Source organism: Bidens hawaiensis, unplaced genomic scaffold (assembly GCF_021521415.1).
Source record: "Bidens hawaiensis isolate Kalapana, Puna unplaced genomic scaffold, B.hawaiensis_p1.1 tig00023694_1, whole genome shotgun sequence".
NCBI lineage: Eukaryota > Viridiplantae > Streptophyta > Magnoliopsida > Asterales > Asteraceae > Bidens > Bidens hawaiensis.
Genome location: NW_027493724.1, coordinates 336,448 through 357,177, shown reverse-complemented (window position 1 = coordinate 357,177; position 20,730 = coordinate 336,448). Strand labels below are relative to the sequence as shown.

Below are 20,730 nucleotides of genomic sequence, written 5' to 3'. Positions count from 1 at the left end.
AGCCTTTACCACAAGACATGACTATGCAAATTAAACATGTTATCAACCTCTTGACTTGACATGACTATGCAAATTGAACATGTTATCAACCTCTTGACTTTATTTGAAGCAGGTAGGGGTGTGCACGGTTCAGTTCGGTTATTAGCATTAACCCAACCTAACCGATCGGTTATCGGTTCGGTTCGGTTAATTTTGGTTAATAACCAATATTAAACTTGGGCTAAAATTTTGTTTAAAAATACAAGAAATGAATGTTTAAATACCTGAAATGAATGCATAACTACATGAAATGAAGGTATAATTAAATATATGAAATTGAGATACTAGTACATGAAATGGAGGTATAAATACATGAAAATAATAGTATTAAACTATTAATACATATAATACATGAAACAGGGGGAAAAAGACTTGAAAATATTAAAAAATGAAGAGTTTGGTTCGGTTAATTTCGGTTAATTCGTTTTTTTGGTTAATTATATCGGTTCGATTTTGTCGGTTTACGGTTTGGTTTCGGTTAACGATTCGGTTATTGCTCACCCCTAAAAGCATGCGACCAAGACAATTTATATTATCCAGTTTTAAAGAAAGCCTTAAATCCCTAAAACATACGAATTTTTGATATTGTGATTATTTATAAACTTAAAATAAATAAACTTTAAGCAAGCTGAAAGAATATAAAACTTGACTTTGGTTTACAAAGTAACTAAGGGATCAACGTTGATATATATCAGCTGCCGTCTTTTAATCCTTTCTATGGTCTTGTTTGTCTTGGATATTATACTTTTGTTTTACTATAAAAGTTAATATATCACACTACAGCCGCCAGTGTTAAGACATCGTACTACATCCACCATACATAGACAAGAAATGAACGTTTAAACCAATGAGTCATCTTTATTTTTCTGTTATTAGCACCATACATATATGCATCAATCTCTTATGAAAACACACTTAGAAAAAATGGATACACCTGAGAAGAAGCCTCATGTTATCTTTATCCCACTACCAGCACAAAGCCACATTAAGGCTATGCTCAAACTAGCACAACTTCTCCACCACAAGGGTCTTGAAATAACCTTCGTTAACACCGAGCACATCCACAAGCGTATGCTCAAATCTAGCGGTCTCCACGGCCTCGATGGCTCATCTGGTTTTAGATTTGAAACTATTCCTGACAGCATTCCTCGCAAATCCGAAGATGACGATGGCTCAGAACTACTCCTGGATTACATTGAAACCTCCTTCTTAACTCCTTTTCTTGACCTTGCCACCAAACTTCCAACTCCTCCGACTTGTATCGTCTCAGATGGCTTCATGTCGGCTTTTACCATTGATGCTGGACAAAGGCTTGGAATCCCCGTCATGCTCTATTGGACGATTGCTGCTTGTGGCTTCATGGGTATTTACCAAATCCAATCGCTTATAGAGAAAGGACTTGCACCACTTAAAGGTTTGCTTCTTATGTTTTATTGTCATACTTTAAATCTACACATTAATTTGTCTATCATACGACTTGAACCGTCAATCACTTAATACATACACCTTCTGTCTCAAAGCTTCTAGGTCTCAAAGCTTCGTTTTTAGCAGGATTGGCTTTGCTGTTCAAAAGGGGGTTGCGGCGCAGCTTGTTGCCCGTTTGCCTGCCACTTTATTGTAATCGTTTTATAGTAAATTATATAAAACCTTCTGTCTATATGTACAAAAGGTAATACTAATGGTCATTCACATATGCAGATGAGAGTTACTTGGCCAATGGGTATTTAGATACCGTCGTTGATTGGATCCCCGGAATGGAACAAATCCGTCTAAAGGATTTTAACAGCATCATTCGGACCACAGACCCGAACGACAAAGAATTTACATTCTGTATTAACGCTACACAAAAATCCCACAATGTTTCACACACTATCTTTCACACTTTCGACGATTTGGAGGCTGGTATTGTTGATGCTCTCTCGTCCATGTTTCCTAATGTATACACAGTTGGACCAATGCAATTACTTCTTAATCAGATACCAGAAAACGAAAAACAATCTGAAATGTTAAATTTCAATGCATACAGCTTGTGGAAAGAAGAGCCTGACTGCTTGCAATGGCTCCAATCCAAGGAGCCAAACTCTGTGATTTATGTGAACTTTGGGAGTCATACGGTGATGGCTTTCAAGATGTTATTGAATTCGGTTGGGGACTAACGAATAGCGACCACTATTTCCTTTGGATCATTAGACCTGATTTGGTGGTAGGTGAATCAGCAGTATTGCCTCTAGAATTTGAGGAGCATGTAAAAAAGAGAGGTTTTATAGCAAGCTGGTGTCCACAGGAGAAGGTATTAAACCACCCTTCGGTCGGAGGGTTCTTGACTCATTTTGGGTGGGGATCCACCATCGAGAGCTTGTCGGCTGGGGTGCCAATGATATGTTGGCCATACTTGTGGGACCAAATGACCAACTCTAGATATATATGCAAAGAATGGGAGGTTGGATTGGAAATGGGAACGGAGGTGAAAAGGGAGGAAGTTAAAAATCTTGTTCAAGAACTAATGGGAGATGGAGGTAACAAAATGAGGATCAAAGCCAGAGAGTGGCAGGAAAAGGCTTATGCAGCAACAAGCCCCAACGGTTCATCGTCCTTAAGTGTAAACAACCTTGTGGAGGAAATGATTATGTTGTCAAGGAACTAAACATACCTCCAAACTTCCCATGGGGTTCATGTTGGATTTGGGATAAAATTTTAATGTGTAATATGGTGTGTTCCTCCTTTTGTTTCATGAGTTGGTCCTTTAAGGTATTATTCAGTCATATTTCATCATTTCACCACAAAAAGAATATATTTTCTACCATTCGAACTTTTACATATAGCCATTTTGACCGTTAACATTTTTTGAAATAACATTTGACTTTTAAAAATTACCTTTTTAGCAACCGGTGATCGGCACATGTTTACAAATTTCTACCTTAGCTAAGGCAACATGCTCATTCTTCTTGCGCACAAATCCTTTATCATGTAGCGTACTAGATCCATGCAATATGTGCATGGTCGTGCTAATGGCACCATCTATCATCAATCGCCTGTGTCACGTAATGTCACATAGACAAAATACCGCAAATCAATCATTTTATGCCTATTGAAGTTAATACCAAATACAAAGTAAAAGAAGTTGCATTTTTTTGTGGTTAATAAGAAAATATCGACTATAAAAACACTCTAATATTGTAAGTAATAAATAAATGTCTCAATATATATAATAAGTCACAAAATCTATAATATGTTTCTTTCAGCAATTGGACTTTTGTTAAAACTTAAAACCCATTAGCGAGACACTAAAAGGGGACGACCACCAAAATTACATCAACCAATGTATGAAACCAATTCTAACTTTAGAACACCTACAAGAAAACCAAAGGAAAAAAATAATTAACGATATCACCATAAATAAAATCTCTTCAAACTCGAGCCGAACATACTTTCTATCTCGGTCCAAAGAACCTACAAAATTTATAATTTTAATAAGCACAATAGTAATAATTGTAACATTAATATGATCAATAATGACCATAATGATATTGCTAACTAATGACAATGATAATCATATGATTACAACATTAATCATAGTAAAAATACGTAACAGCTAGCTTATACTTATAACAGTTACATAAACATGCATGATATAAAGTATTGTAAACATAAAGGGTAAATAGTGTCATTAATTAATTAGTTGAGACCTTTTCTTGAATTATGATAAAAGTCATGGTTATTTTGGTAAAAAATAAGTGCATGAAATTATTATTATTATTATTATTATTATTATTATTATTATTATTATTTTATTAATTTTCGCTTAAAAAGAATCAATAGTATTGCATAAATTCAAGAATCCGCAGTCAGCACCCATATAATAGTTTGCAAACTAAATAACAACAGCCGTCAATGTTACGACATCGTATTAAATCCAAATAGAAAGACAAGCAACAAACGTTTAAATCAATGGGTCATCATTAAATATCTTAATTCCTATTACTAGCCGTCCACTAAGACCATAGTCCATACACATATATAAGCATCAACCTTCTTTGAAAACATACTCACACAAATGGACATCACAGAAAAAAAGCCTCATGTTATCTTCATCCCACTACCCGCACAAAGTCACATGAAGGCTATGCTCAAACTAGCACAACTTGTCCACCACAAGGGACTCGAAATAACCTTCGTTAACACCGAGCACATCCACAAGCGTATGCTCAATTCTAGCGGTCTCCACTCCCTTGACGGCTCACCTGGTTTCACATTCAAAACTATTCCTGACGGCATTCCTCGTGAATCTGAAGACAACGACGGCTCAGGACTAATCCTACATCATGTTGAAACCACTTTCTTAGAACCTTTTCTTGATCTCGCCACTAAACTTCCAACTCCTCCGACTTGTATCATCTCTGATGGCTTCATGTCGGCTTTCACCGTTGACGCTGCCCAACAACTTGGAATCCCTATCATGCTCTACTGGACCTTTGCTGCATGTGGCTATATGTGTATTTACCAAGTCCACTCGCTTGTAGAGAAAGGACTTGCACCACTTAAAGGTTTGCTTTTTTATGTGTGTTGGATCGATGTTGTAACTTTGTTCCAAATAAATTTAGAGAAGTTCAAATGACAAATTAAATTCAATAATTAACCTAATTTTCATACACAATTTATAATCATTACAATAATAAGTTAATTTTTTTGAACGACCAACAAACTATATATTAAAACCGAACAACCAGCAAGAAGCTAGTAACAAGTACAAATATTCATGAGAAAAAAGTACTACCCCATGAATCCACAACAATAAGTTAATAACTTCCTAATTTTATTTAGTTTCGTTTTGTCCTATATATATTATTTGAAAGCCATCCTCTTGGTTGACCTAAAAGTCTACGAATAGAACCTTTTTTCCCTTTAAAATAGATTAATTTGTAACGTTTTAGTTTTTACATGACATATTTTGAATTTATTTTTTCTCTAATAATATGTAGTAACTAATCTTATTTAAAAGAGTTAAATTGTTACGTTTATTTTCTTCTACGGTTCAATATAATATTTATTGAAAACTGGTACATGAATTTTGATATTTGCCGAAATTGAAAAAAATAAAACTAAACATAATAAGAAAAAAATCATATTCAATTTTTTAATAAAATACTTGAAGAGGTATGTACCCGCCTCAACACCAAGCAAGGCGGGTCAACCCACAAGATAAAGACATTATGAAGGCACAAAGCCAAAACCCAGGCGCATGGCGCATACAAAACATGCTCAGGCATCATATGCTCGCGCATCACATATGCGCGCGGCGCATATCGCATGCTCTTGCACATCACATATGCTCGCGCGTCACATATGCGCGTGGCGCACCAGCGCGCGGCGCATATCACACGCTCGTGCATATCACACCTGCGCATGAAATATCTGCGCGTGAGAATAAAAAGAAGACTTCGCGCATCCTCAGGATGGGCGCATATCACACGTGCACATAATCAACCTCGTCCTTATCCAAATCAGGGTTAGGGCAACCTTGATTGTGCACGTCAGACAATCTTCTAGAAGGCATCTTTTTAAGGAGTAAGAATATGCTGATGTTGACAGCTGCCAAATGAAAGGTCGACAACTCAGCATGACACATGTGCTACCACATGATTACAACCAACGAGAAAGCGCCAGGTGTCCCAGAGGACACATGGCGCAGTGCGGTTGGAGGAGGCCAACGAGGCTGAGTCCAACCAGTGGAAACCCTAGCACTATAAATACAGCATCAACTCCACTTTGATGACACATTCATTCACACTCAATCATTGACAGTTACAAGCAGTGATATCACATTCAATCATATTGAATTATATTCACTCACAGTCAGTTACAGAAAAACGGACAGTCACACAAATCAAGAGTATTCAGCGATTCAGCAATACTCTTGAGATTCACTTACATACAACATTATTATCTTCTCCAAAAGATACTGATTCTCACGCCGGAGGGTTACCCCAAAGAGGACCCCTCTGTCCCTTTCTGAGGGGTAAGTAACGGCGCTATTCATTTTGTAGGTGGAAGAACTCGGATCCAGAAGAACCATCGGTGAAATAGTTTAATCACACCCGAGGAAAGTAGATCTGCTACCAGTGAGTAGATCCACGTTTCTTCATTGGCGCCATCCACTGTTACAAACGGCAATCAGATCTCATCCAGATCTAAAAAATTCAATCACCATGGTTTCTGGAGTTCGTAACGTTGATCAAGCTCTGGAGGATATTGAACGTGAGGGTGTTAACGACGGACAGCAGGTTCTGAGGGTTCCGCGTGATTCTACGCGTACCACCAGCAACCGTCCCTTCGTCACAACCCCTCACAGCCAGACTGAAACTCCTCCAGACGATCACACGTTACAAAATATGGCCGGCGCGAAGCTGAAGGGACCAATGGGTCCAGAAGTTGAAGCAGACGATCCGAATGAATGGCTCATAAATGAGCAGCGGCGTCTGATGGAAAAGTACACTGAAATGATCAAACAGAAGAAGCTAGCCGACCAAACACAAAGGCAAGCGATGGAGAAGCAGCCCACAAAAAGGCCGCGCGCGCCTGAAGAAGGGCATTCTGTTCACACTGCACACACAGAGTTCAGTGATGAAGAGGTGCATAGCATGAGAAAGACAAGGGATACTCATGCAGGAGGCTCCCAGCTCCGCGCGCCTGTGAACATGGCGCCAGGAGCCAGAGCAGATCCGGATCTGCACATGCCATACAGCCCACCGGTCAGAGGGCAAGTGGACGTAACCACACCCTACAGACCAGCCATCCTGGTAAAACACTCAAAGTTTACTGCGCGCATCGCGCAGGCTCCCATCCAGCACAAGACCAAGATGCCAAGTGGTCTGGGGAAATATGATGGCACGACAGATCCAGATGACTTTTTGCAAGGTTTCTATAACACGGGAAACCTAGAGAGCTGGACGATGCCAACATGGTGTCATATGTTTGCCCGCTGCCTCACGGGCGCAGCGCGAGTATGGTTCGAGAGCTTGCCGACAGGGCAAATTGATGGGTTCGAGGAACTATTAGAAAAGTTCCAGGCCCACTTCGTACAGCAGCGCAGGCACACGCGCGATCCTGATGACATCATGCACTGCATCCGCAGGAATGATGAAACGATTGAAGATTACATCACTCGTTTCAATCAGGAGTCCCTGGCAATCGGGGGCATAACTGAGCAGCTCCTGCGCGTGGCCTTTATACAAGGCGCGCGCAGTGATCAGTTACGACGAGCTCTCGTAAGCAAAGATGGTATGCCCACCACGTGGGCCAAGTTAATGGAGGCATCGCGAGTTTTCGCGAGAAATGAGAAACAGATTGCCCAAGATAGGGCAAGAGAAAGAGCGCATCAGGCTGAATCACCGCGCAGCAAAGAGAAGAGGGCCAAACAGAACTCTGTATGGTCCAGGTTGCAGCCAACAAGTTTTTCTTCCGCGGAAAAACAAGCGCAACCAAGCTCACCCCAGCCCCAAAAGGATGCTCGTAAACACGGGGAGGGTGACAAGAGGGAGGGCGGCAGAGATCCTAGCAGACCTCTGCCAAGAATATGGACTCCCCTCACTAAAACACCTTCACAGGTGTTAAGTACTGAGAATGTCCAATTCAAGCCTCCCAAGCAACTACACTACAAGGGGCCGCAAAACAGTGGTAAATATTGTGAATTTCACAGGTCCCCGGGCCACAACACCGACGCATGCCATCATTTAAAGGATGCGATCGAGAAGGATGTAAAGTCTGGCAGGCTGGCTCACTTGGTAAAAAACCAAAGAATAGAAGATGAGCAACCGGAGGGAGCCTCTGCCAGCAAGAAGTACAAAAGAATCTGTGTGGCTGAGGGGGGACGACAAGGGCAGACGTCAAGAAAGAGAAGCGCGCAAATTCACGGAGATTGGCGCGAGCAGCAAGTCATCTTCCCAAGAATCAGGGGAGGCCCTTCAATAAGCAGTCCTCTCGTTATTACCACACACATTGCTCATTACGAAGTGTCAAAGGTCCTGGTGGACACTGGAAGCGAATCTGACATTATGTATGAGCAGTGTTTCAGAAAGTTAGACCCGGCAGACCAAGCTCGGCTCGAAATTGTGAACGCACCAATCTGTGGTGTCTCAAATGAAATCATACATCCCCTAGGCCAGATTCAATTTGAATTAACTATGGGGGATGATGAGCACAAGCGAGCCGAAGTTGTCAACTTCTTGGTCTTGCCCACCACGTCATGCCACAATATGATCCTGGGTAGGGGAACGATTGCCCAATTTAATGCTGTACCGTCGCCAGCGCACGGCGCATTGGGGATCCCTACACCAACAGGCGTAGCATTTGTTTACCGCGATCATTTGTGCGCAGTGACAAGCACGCCGCGGGAAGGGAGAATGAAACTTACAATGGCTGACAATGCGCCAGAGAAGTGGATTTTAAACCCAAAATTCCCAGAGCAAACGGTCACAATTGGCGCTACCATTTCAGACGAAACGAGATTGAGAATGAAAAAGTTGCTCACAAAATACACGTCGGTTTTCGCGTGGCAACACTCCGATATGACGGGAGTACCGCGAGACTTGGCGCAACATTCTCTTAACACGTTCAAGTCGGTGGAGCCAATTGCTCAGAAGAAGAGAATCATGGGGGATGAAAAGGCGAAGGCCATGAATGAGCAAGTTGAGGACCTGTTGCGCGCAAACATTATCCGCCCGATCCGATACCAGACGTGGGTAGCCAATCCTGTGATGGTAAAGAAAAGCAACGGGTCATGGAGGATGTGTATTGACTTCAAGGACCTCAACAAAGCATGTCCGAAAGACTGTTACCCACTACCAAACATCGACGCAAAGGTGGACTCCGTGGCGCCATTCAAACTCAAATGTTTCTTGGATGCCTACAAAGGCTATCACCAGATTCAAATGGCACCACAGGATGAAGACAAGACGGCCTTCAGAACCGACAAGGGTGTTTTTTGTTACACAAAAATGCCCTTTGGTTTAAAGAATGCGGGCGCCACCTATCAGAGACTTATGGATTCTGTTTTCAATGAACAAATCGGAAGGAATCTAGAAGTCTACGTTGATGATTTGGTGATCAAGAGCAGGGAGGAGAGACAAATGCTCAACGACATCGAGGAAACTCTTCAGCGCCTAACGGAAGTTAACATGAAGCTCAACCCGAGCAAATGTACTTTCGGCGTGGAAGAGGGGAAATTTCTTGGTGTAATGGTCACTAAGGATGGTTTCAAGGTGAATCCTGAGAAGGTGGAAGCCATCCTTGACATGCCTTCACCAGCCACCATGAAAGAGGTTCAGAAGCTGAATGGTAGATTGGTGTCAATCAACAGGTTCCTAGCTAACCACGCCAGCAAATCTACTCCATTCGTTAACACCTTGAGGAACTGTTTGAAGAAGAGCCAATTCAAGTGGACGCCTGAGGCTGAGCAAGCTTTCACTGAGATAAAAGAATGTCTCATTAAATTGCCAGCGCTCACAGCTCCACTTCCTGGCGAGATCCTTACATTGTACCTGTCAGCTGGAGACCGCGCGATCGGCGCAGTATTATTGGTGGATCGCAAGGGGATACAAACGCCGATATACTATGTGAGTCGGGTGCTCACAGACCCTGAGACGCGCTATTCCATCATGGAAAAGTTAGTTTTGTCGCTAACACACGCGTCGCGCAAGCTCCATAGATACTTCAATGGTCATCCTATTGAAGTACTGACTGGTTACAACATCCAGCAAGTCTTGCGACGTCCCGCGCTCTCCGGAAGGCTGACAAAGTGGGCGCTGGAATTAGGTGAACACACGATCACTTATAAGCCCCGTCCAGCAATAAAGGGTCAAGTTTTGGCGGATTTCATCACGGAAATCCCAGAGGGAAAGATTGAAGAAGCTCAGCGCGAGGTAGACCCTCCGCGACCAAATGATGAAGAAGATGTTTGGAGGCTATTCACTGATGGAGCCTCCAACAGCGAAGGGTCTGGCGCAGGTCTCAAACTGGTGGACCCTGATAATCATGAATATACTTATGCTATCAGGTTGGACTTCAAGAGTACCAACAATGAGGCTGAGTATGAAGCCCTGCTGGCTGGTCTGCGCATCGCGCGCAAGTTTGGGGTTAAAAGACTAGAGGCGCATGTTGATTCTTACTTGGTAGCTGCTCAGGTCAACGGCCTATATGACGCCAAGGAGAACACAATGCCTCTGTATCTAGAGCAGGCAAAAAAGCTCGTTGAGCAGTTTGACTTCTTCAGAATCATACACATCTCGCGAAGCGAAAACAAGTCCGCAGACGCGTTGAGTAAAATGGCATCAACTAATTTTGATCACTTTGGCAAAGATGTCAGGGTGGAAATAATGAGCAGCCCGTCAGTGCAAACGCAATCGGTCCTGGTAATTCATACAACTCCTTCATCCTGGATAACTCCAATAATGGAATTCCTGAAAGAGGGGAAGTTACCGGATGATCGCGCACACGCGAGAAAGATAAGACACAAGGCGCAGAACTATGAACTACTTGATGGTACAGTGTATCGGCGCTCTTATCTTGGACCGCTCATGAAATGCCTGGATGCTGAAGAAGCAAGCTATGTGATTAGGGAGATTCATGAAGGAATCTGTGGAATTCACGCTGGTCCGCGCATGGTGGTTACCAAGGCGATGAGCTCGGGCTACTATTGGCCAGGCATGTACTTGGATGCGCTAAAAGAAATCCAAAAATGCAAGGCATGTCAGAGCTACGCGCCAAACACCATGCGTCCAAAAAACAACTTGATTCCAGTCACCTCAGCATGGCCTTTCCACAAATGGGCCATTGATATTGTGGGGCCCCTGCCGCAAGCGCAAGGGCGAGTGAAATTTTTGGTAGTGGCGATAGACTATTTCACAAAATGGGTTGAAGCCAAGCCACTAGCAAAAATCACAGCTGAGGCGATGAAGCAATTTATCTGGAGCCACATCATTTGTCGTTTTGGCCTTCCTCTGGAAATTGTGAGCGACAATGGCAAACAATTCACTGACAGGAAGATATCAAGCTGGCTCAAAGAATTGCACATCAACCAAATCTTCACGTCCGTCTACCATCCTCAAGGGAATGGCCAAGTGGAGCGCGCGAATCAAAGTTTGCTAAATGGGCTGAAGAAAAGATTGGAGGGAGAATCCCATTCTTGGGTCGAAGAGTTACCTAATGTCCTGTGGGCGCACAGGACATTAAGCAAAACTAGCAATGGCGAATCCCCGTTCAGCCTAACCTATGGGACAGAGGCTATGATCCCAGCGGAAATTGGATGCCCATCCCATAGGGTACTTATGATGGGCAAAACTGATAACGACCGTGAAAGAAGGTTGGACCTTAACTTGCTTGAAGGGCGCAGAGAAGCGGCTATCATTAATGAAGCCAGATACAAGAAAAAGCTGGAAAAATATTATAATCAGCGCGTTAAAGAGTGCCACTTCAAGAAAAATGATTTTGTCCTTCGAAACAATGAAGCTAGTCGCGCAATACCCCCAGGAAAAATGTCCCCCAATTGGGAGGGACCTTATCAAATTTCAGAAGATCTGGGGAAAGGCGCGTACGCTTTAAAAGATTTGAACGGAAAAAAGATACCGCGCGCGTGGAACGCGGCACAACTTAGAAAATGCTTCATGTAAAAAGTTCAAATTTGTAATCAAGGCTTTTAAGCCATCATTAATGATGATTCGCGCTATCTTTCAATATTTGTCGCGCTATCTTTCAATATTGGTTCTCTTACCTTTGCATACATGTTTCACACTTCCTTTATTAAATTGGAACAATATGACAACACTATATTGACTTCAAAACAAAATAAAGCGAAGTAAAACATACATGCGCGAGCCTTAGCTCAAACGCGTTAACGAGTCTTAACTCTAAAACGTCAGGGCCTTAGCCCAAAATTACGAGCCTTAGCTCAAACACGTTAATGAGTCTTAACTCTAAAATCGTCAGGGCCTTAGCCCAAAACAAAGAGCCTTAGCTCAAAACACTCACATACATCCATCTTACACCCCGCGCAGCCTGATCATAAAAATCCTTAAGGCAAACTACATGCCATATCATGTTAAGGTCTCAGGTCGAGGCCGCGCGCGGAACCATAGTGGCTATCTGAGTAACACAAGCTGACATGTAATGGCTAAACTCATACTTCCATACCGCGTGACAACAACGCGCGAAAAAGAAATAACGAAAAATTAGCGCGCATGTCAGCATGAGCAAGATACTGCGAGAACCACAAACAAAATAGAACAGAGGTTAAGTGAATAATTTCCTTACAACCTTGTTCTTATTTTAACGTTCAAGCATATCTTATATCTATACAACCAAACATGAAGAGATGAATGGAAATGCGCAAGATACGAAAAGGAGAGAACAAGTTTCATTTCATTGGATCGAAATTTACAAGTATGATGAGTTACAAATTACAAGTATAAAAAATACATATACAAAATTTGATGAAGGGCTTCTCAAGTCTCCACGTCGACGTCAGCCGCTTCATCACCCTCATCATCTCCCGCAGCATCTGGCGCGGTCTGCTCCTCATCCCCGAACTGACCATAGTCGAGTTCTTCCTCCTCATTGGAGTCTTCGATCACAACGGTGTCACGAGCAGATTCTTTCGCCGCGCCAGAGCCGCTGGCAGGGGCAACATCCCCCGCGCCACCATCATCGCCGCTAGCCCTCTCGCAATCATCAAGCAACTTCTTTAGCGCGCCGAGGTCGGGCTGGTCAGCAAGCGCAGCTATCTGCAAATCATTAGAAAAGTAATGAGTACAAAACACTTAGAAAAGTTAGTAAAGTAAAACTCATTAAGATCAAGGTACCTGCATAAGGATGGGGATGGGAGTATTCATATACTTTTCCCCCACCGCGGCCATGTCCGCGCAGGCCGCATCGAACTTGTAAGGGTACTCGGATGGGTTCTTCCTCAACATGCCATACTCATACCCATCCGTAAACCCTTCAGCTCGGCCCACCAAACGCGCGGCGGCATTGCAGTCCATCACAAGGGCTTGAAACTCGGCGGAATATTTCATCGCCAAAGCGCAGCGAGCCATGCCCTGTGACACCAGCCATTGGCGATCCTGCGCGAGGCCAGCAACAGACGTCTCGAGGGCAGGAACCTGAGAGTTTAATAACTCAACAGTTTCCTTAGCCTTTTTTAGTTCCTCCTTGTCAGACGCTGCTGCCGCCAAAATTTTTTCTTTCTCCGCCTGCGCAGCACCAAGTGCTTCCTGGCTGGACGCCGCCGTGGCCAAGGCCTCATCTCTATCGGCCTGCGCGGCCGCCAAATCCCTTTTAAGGCGCGCAACCTCGCTCTCCAACGATGATTTCTCAGTAATACTCTGGATGATAGCTTGGTCACGCGCCTCGGCCTGCTGTTCCAAGACACGCACTCTGCGCGCGTACTTGGCAACTTCGGCCTCCGCCAATTGCTGCTTCTCCCGTGCAGCCTGGAGCTCATGCCCGCGCTTGATGTATGCGGTGTTGGCACTTGCTCGGTTTTCACTGAGCTCCGCCTGGAGTTTCTCAGCTCGCGCGCGAGCATCAGACAGGTTCCAGGCGGCCACCTTAGCCTCTCGCTGGGCTTCCACAAGAGCGTCGCGTACTTTAACATAATCACGACGAAGCTCTTGGGAAGCAGCGAAAAAAGCCGACCCAGCGAAAACATGGTCGTTCAGCAAGTCCGCGCGAGTGCGCTCCTCTTGATACCTCCTTTCAGTAGGAGGCACGGCATGAGCCCAGAAGTCCTCGCATACGCCCATGGATTGAAAGGAACTTTCTTCATTAATATTCCATCTCGGGCGGTAAACGTGGTCACCTTCCTGCAAAAACACAAGAAAAGTTCTAAGTCATAAAACATACTTATATGGAGATACGCGCAGCGGACTAACAAATCAATACATACCTGCGGGGATGAAGCAGGAAAGTCTGCGCCAGCCCCACCGGATGTCTGCGCTGCAAACACTTGCGGCATCGCAGGGCTGGCGCGATCTCCCAAGGAGTCTTCACCTTGAACCCCCTCGTCCTCCTCGTCTCCTTCAACAGGCCTCTTCTGCTGCGACCTGGAAGGCTCCAAACCAGCCTCGCGGGGAGGGCTACGTGCAGGAGGAGGCGAAGGAGGTCTCGACGCCGCCAGTTCGGCGCGCAACACCGTCTCCTGCTCCTTGGTAATCCCAATAAGGGGAGACTCAGCACTAGCAGGAGCAGGACCAGAACCAGCGGCGCCAGAAGCGGCGCCAGGAGTATCACCAGCAACTGTTGCGCCAGCTACAACTCCTATGAACAAATAAACAAGGAAAAATTGTTTATGACTGACTTCAAAGAGAAAAATTCATAAGACATATGTGCAAAAACTTACCTTGGCGCAATTCTGTTCGCGCATCGAATATCGCCATAAAATCCATTCTACCCTTCTCAGAGGGTAGAACAGGGGACTTCGATGGAGTCCCCGGCGCAGCCGTGGCACCTTGGGGCGCCGGCGGCTGATCTGTTACCGTCGCTGCCTCTGCAAACATTTAAAGGAGCAAAGGTTTAATAACAATTCAGCCAGATGAAGATAAACAAAGTATACCTGTTGCAGGCGCGGCACTGCTTCTCTCGTCAGCCGCGCGAAAGGAGGAGGCGACGCCACCATACCTCAAGTGGACAGGAGGTCTGCCCACTCTCACAGGCAGAGAACTTAAAGAAACCTTTGTGGTTTCCTTAGGTCTCTTCGTTTGAGCATGGGGATGAGCGACAGGGGTGTCCTCTTTCTTCTGTTTCTTACTGGCCCCTGCGCCAGATTTCCCCTTAGCTTTGCGCTTTAGTAGAGGCGCCTCCTCTTCCTCCTCCTCCTCCTCTTCCGCGAGCTCTAGCTCGTAGTTTTCAAGCGCATCTACAAAAACAAGCGACAGAACTGTTAATAAGCTTGGGTCTTCTAAAGGAATGAGCAAGAGTGCGAAGGCTTACCAGGCGCGTCACCGTCAAAGTCAAAATCCAGATCCACTGGGATGAACATGTCATCGAAGCGATCCGGGAAACCAACCTCCCCAACGCCAAGTTCGACGGAGCCGCCCTCCACATGTTCATCATAAGCGGCAAGGATGTAATCCTTGGTGACTGCGCAAAGACAAGTTAAATGATATCAGCAAAAGAAGGATGTTAGCGCAATAAAAAAAAAAAAAAAAAAAAAAAAAAAAAAAAAAAAAAAAAACTTACACAACCCGTCGACTTGGATAACGGGCTCAAGCGCGCTGTCGGCCCAGAGCCTGCTCATGCCGACCCCAACCAGCGCCTCCTCGCAAATTTTCTTCGCGGGGGATGGTTCGGCGGTCAGTTTCTTAACCCATGCGCCAGTTGGGTTCTTGAGGACACCCTCATCCGCAGGCGCAGAAGTGATAGAGCGCATGGTCATACGGATGGGGATCACACCGGCCTTAATGTAAAAAAACCTCTCAGACCAGTCATGAAGGCTCTTGAATGAAACAGTGGAGCACTTCACCTTCTGACTGCGAGGAATAAAAGAGATCCAATTGTCTTGGATCTTGGCCTTATAAAAATATTGAAAGCGCCGAGGAGTGGGTTTCTCGCGCTGGGATTTGCACATGAACTCAAAGTGAGTCACGCGCACGAGTCCAAACGGATGGACTTGGGATATGTGAATCCCATAGAACTTCAACAGTGCACCCACAAACCTTGTCATCGGGAGACGAAGGTTGCAGTGGGTGAAAAAGTGGCTATATAGGGATATATAGCCGGCAGGCGGGTCCGCCGCCGTTTGCCCGGACCTAGGCAACATGCAGCCAAACAGGGTGGGAAAGCCCTGAGAGGCGATGAGGTTGTCGAGATCGGCCTGCTTCAATTTGCAGGGGATTTCATTCCACCTTTTGGTGGCCTTGGTCCTCCCTACTTCCTCCGATGTGGTTTCAACAACCTTCTTCCCCTTTCCTTTTTGCTTCAATGTCGACATCACCACAGATTTCACACGGCGTCTTCGAGAGGCAACGGAGGTGATTGAAGGGCTAGACGAGTATGAACTATCAGACATACAACTGTAATAGCCGATAATCGAGGATTCCAATCGATGTAAACACTCAAATCAGAATTTGAAAACAGAAATTTGAATTTTAGAAACAATGAAGATGAAGATAAAAATTTCCTAAGGGCCTGCTTTTATAGGACCAGGAGAGAGAAAAGTGGCAGCTGATCGGATTCCACGCGCCCCCACTCGCAGGGGCAACCCAACGAAGGCGCGACACGTGTCCCTAACAGCTGTGTGAGGGGACAAAAAGATGTAACCGACCTGCCACGGAACAGACACGCGCCCTCACTCGCAGGTACAAACCAATGCGAGTGCGACACGTGTTCAAGACAGCTGTGAGGGGACGTGAAAGGCAACTGTAGTACCTCGAGCACACGAAACGTCTGACACGTTTACGGCGCACGTCATCACCAACCAACCACGTGTTTGGACCTTTCGTTTTCAACCAAATGGATACAACTTCGCGCGACGATGGAAACAACCAAGAAAACGACAAAACCCCCTACAAAAGGACAATTCAGTGAGTCTAATATCTATCTTACCGCGCTCGCGCGAGATAAGACACACATTAGACTGGGGGGGCTTGAAGAGGTATGTACCCGCCTCAACACCAAGCAAGGCGGGTCAACCCACAAGATAAAGACATTATGAAGGCACAAAGCCAAAACCCAGGCGCATGGCGCATACAAAACATGCTCAGGCATCATATGCTCGCGCATCACATATGCGCGCGGCGCATATCGCATGCTCTTGCACATCACATATGCTCGCGCGTCACATATGCGCGTGGCGCACCAGCGCGCGGCGCATATCACACGCTCGTGCATATCACACCTGCGCATGAAATATCTGCGCGTGAGAATAAAAAGAAGACTTCGCGCATCCTCAGGATGGGCGCATATCACACGTGCACATAATCAACCTCGTCCTTATCCAAATCAGGGTTAGGGCAACCTTGATTGTGCACGTCAGACAATCTTCTAGAAGGCATCTTTTTAAGGAGTAAGAATATGCTGATGTTGACAGCTGCCAAATGAAAGGTCGACAACTCAGCATGACACATGTGCTACCACATGATTACAACCAACGAGAAAGCGCCAGGTGTCCCAGAGGACACATGGCGCAGTGCGGTTGGAGGAGGCCAACGAGGCTGAGTCCAACCAGTGGAAACCCTAGCACTATAAATACAGCATCAACTCCACTTTGATGACACATTCATTCACACTCAATCATTGACAGTTACAAGCAGTGATATCACATTCAATCATATTGAATTATATTCACTCACAGTCAGTTACAGAAAAACGGACAGTCACACAAATCAAGAGTATTCAGCGATTCAGCAATACTCTTGAGATTCACTTACATACAACATTATTATCTTCTCCAAAAGATACTGATTCTCACGCCGGAGGGTTACCCCAAAGAGGACCCCTCTGTCCCTTTCTGAGGGGTAAGTAACGGCGCTATTCATTTTGTAGGTGGAAGAACTCGGATCCAGAAGAACCATCGGTGAAATAGTTTAATCACACCCGAGGAAAGTAGATCTGCTACCAGTGAGTAGATCCACGTTTCTTCAATACTAGATATTTAAATATATGTTGAATGTAAAATGAAAAAAAAAATCAAAATTTGAAGAGTACTTCAAAGTCGTTGCCATGCTCGTTTGTCAAGCGTCTTGAAAAAAATGGAATTACAAACTTTCAAATTAACCCTTCTTTTAAAAAAGTTATTACAAATAGGGGTGATGTGGTTACGGAAGACAGTTGAAAACACCACGAACACATGACAAAAACTATACATAATACACTCATCTCACCTCTTTTATAAGCACTTAGCATTCTTAGACAATATTAAAATTGTTATCCTACTAATGAGTCCTAGCTTCTCTTATTTGGTTATCCTACAACAATGTTCACCTTCTATTTATATGTTCAAATTGTAATGGTACTAGCGGTTGCTCATATACACAGATGAGACTTGCTTGAACAACGGGTACTTAGACACCATCGTTGATTGGATCCCCGGAATGAAAGAAGTCCGACTAAAAGATTTTAACAGCATCATCCGGACCACAGATCCAGATGACAAGCAATTTACGTTTTGCATTAACGCTACACAAAAATCCCACCATGTTTCACACAATATCTTCCACACCTTTGATGCTTTAGAGGCTAATATTGTGGATGCTCTCTCATCCATGTTTCCTAAAGTTTACACGATTGGACCAATGCAGTTACTTCTCAATCAGATACCAAAAGAAGAAAATCAATTTGGAATGTCGAATTTTAACTCATACAGCTTGTGGAAAGAAGAACCCGAGTGTCTTCAATGGCTACAACCCAAGGAACCAAACTCCGTGATTTATGTGAACTTTGGGAGTTTTACAATGATGTCGTTACAAGATGTTATAGAATTTGGTTGGGGACTTACGAATAGCGACCACTATTTTCTTTGGATAATTAGATCTGACCTAGTGGTAGGTGAATCCGCAGTATTGCCTTCTGATTTTGTGGAACATGTAAAAAAGAGAGGTTATATTGCGAGCTGGTGTCCACAAGAAAAGGTACTTAACCATCCTTCGGTTGGCGGGTTTTTGACTCACTGTGGGTGGGGATCCACCATTGAGAGCTTGTCAGCTGGGGTGCCGATGATATGCTGGCCATACTTGTGGGACCAATGGACCAATTGTAGATATATATGTAAGGAATGGGAGGTTGGATTGGAAATGGGAACAGAGGTTAAGAGGGAGGAAGTTAAAAATCTTGTTCAACAATTGATGGGAGATGGAGGTGATGAATTAAGGATCAAAGCCAGAGAGTGGCAGAAAAAGGCTCGTGCAGCAACATGCCCTAGCGGTTCGTCATCTTTGAATTTAAAGAACCTTATGGAGGAAATAGTTATGCTGTCTAAGTAACTAGATCCTATTATGTTATGTTTCATCATTTCTCTACAAAAGATGTACTTTTTGGTGTTGAACTTTGAATTATTTGTGTACCATATACTATTACATGTGTGCTAAATGTTAGTTAATACATTTTGAAACATTTATTAGGTTAATTGGATTTTGGTAATTCAAAATATAGCCTATTTGGTTAACGTTAATTAGTATCGGCCGACAATTGGATCAACGATACTCTTAAATTTCATTTTCTCCGTAACGTATAATCGCATTTGCTTAATCATCGTAGGTTTACGTTTGATTTCCACTTGATGTTCACAAAATGTTTGTTTTCCAATTTGTGTGTTATAATAATACATATAAGTAGCATCGAATGGAAATCACGTACAAATTTATTTAATAATAAAATTAAAATCCAATGCACTATATCAAGGAAACGTCATTATTGTCTACATTTAATGAAATCCATAATTTGCATGCACCCCATAAACATAGTTTGAAAACATAATAAGAAAAAGATTAATACCGTTTTGCTATAATTAAGTACAACAACAAAAGTATTGGGTAAGTACCATAAATTACAAAAGCTATTGGTAAGGTTTGTAAATAGTGAGATGTTGGTAAAGCTTACTTCTATGCAAAAGAATAGAGAAGATGTTTATGGGGAGACACTTGACTCCAAAATAAGCAACATGCAAATACACATGTACCAATATCAAAACAAATGATGACCCGTCTACCTACAAACAATACATATAATATCCTAGAACATATAGACACAAATAAATTCAGATAATCACATGCAAAGACTACAAAAGATGTAGTATAATCTAAGCCCCTAGACTCTCCCCATTAGCAAACATTTGTTGGTTGTTTGCCACATGTTAATAGGGAAAAAAACTATTTGTAGCAACCCAAGCTCACAAACCATTCGTTGGACCAACCCAACATACAAACCAGGTTGTCAATTATTTTATAATTTAACATAGACACATGTCAATATCTCATTAGTCATTTTACTTTTCCTTTTCTTTAAATCTTTTCAACATTTAATTGGGAAAATTCCCTAAATAACCCAAATGAAGAGAGAGAAAAATAAAAAGATCCAAAAAGTCTCAACTTTCCCAATAAACCCAAGTAATTTATACTGGGCGACGCTTTGGAAATATAACCGACGAGATTCAAAAACCATTTAAAAACTGACATGTGGCAACATTCTGACAAATCCGACCATATTGTTAAAAATCTTGGGGGTTTCGTCTAAATCTTTTTTTTAAATCTTTTTGTAAAAAACAGTCTCTCCAGACGGTTTTTTATGTTTCTTATCTGATCCGTTCAAATTATTATTATCCCTAACTTATTTCACATCTTCATCTTCTTCATCATCTTCATCTAAATCTTCAACATCATCATCTTTAGTTAAAAAATGTGTACCAGCCATCAAGAGATCGATGGATATTGAGGGAGTCAAAGGTTTGCTTGCATTGGGGACATGTGGGTTCCTTCTTATATGTAGCCCATTGGAGGATACACATCACACTACAGAGCAAACAAATTAAGAAAATCAAATTTAATTTTGTTTATATTTCCCTCAATCAAGTAGCAACTATCAAACAATATCCTGGCTTACTACCGTTACAGCAAACCTTCCAGTAGCCATTGATGGGGGCTTCAATAACAACACACTGGATAGATTCCGGCACACAGTCACTAGGGTTTCTTCCATCATCTTCATCTT

General features: G+C 43.4%; 1 protein-coding gene and 1 pseudogene across 2 annotated transcripts; both read left to right on the top strand.

Annotated features, from left to right (window-relative positions):
- The first annotated feature begins 942 nt into the window (after positions 1–942).
- Positions 943–2,912, top strand: LOC143567897 (UDP-glycosyltransferase 85C2-like; annotated as a pseudogene). The gene is made up of 2 exons (XR_013141483.1): positions 943–1,453; positions 1,738–2,912. The product of XR_013141483.1 is annotated as a UDP-glycosyltransferase 85C2-like (transcript).
- Positions 2,913–3,925: 1,013 nt separating this feature from the next.
- LOC143567896 (UDP-glycosyltransferase 85C2-like) lies at positions 3,926–19,099 on the top strand. The gene is made up of 2 exons (XM_077054178.1): positions 3,926–4,583; positions 18,064–19,099. Exons 1-2 carry the CDS (start codon positions 4,094–4,096, stop codon positions 19,005–19,007), a joined length of 1,434 nt encoding a protein of 477 aa, XP_076910293.1. The 5' UTR covers positions 3,926–4,093; the 3' UTR covers positions 19,008–19,099.
- Positions 19,100–20,730: the final 1,631 nt, after the last annotated feature.

What these genes read in the sequence shown, in the direction of transcription:
- LOC143567896 (XM_077054178.1), top strand. Translation starts at nt 4,094, where the DNA reads ATGGACATCACAGAAAAAAAGCCTCATGTTATCTTCATCCCACTACCC. An exon ending in AGGACTTGCACCACTTAAAG is followed by an intron (nt 4,584 to 18,063) that starts GTTTGCTTTTTT and finishes TCATATACACAG; the next exon opens with ATGAGACTTGCTTGAACAAC.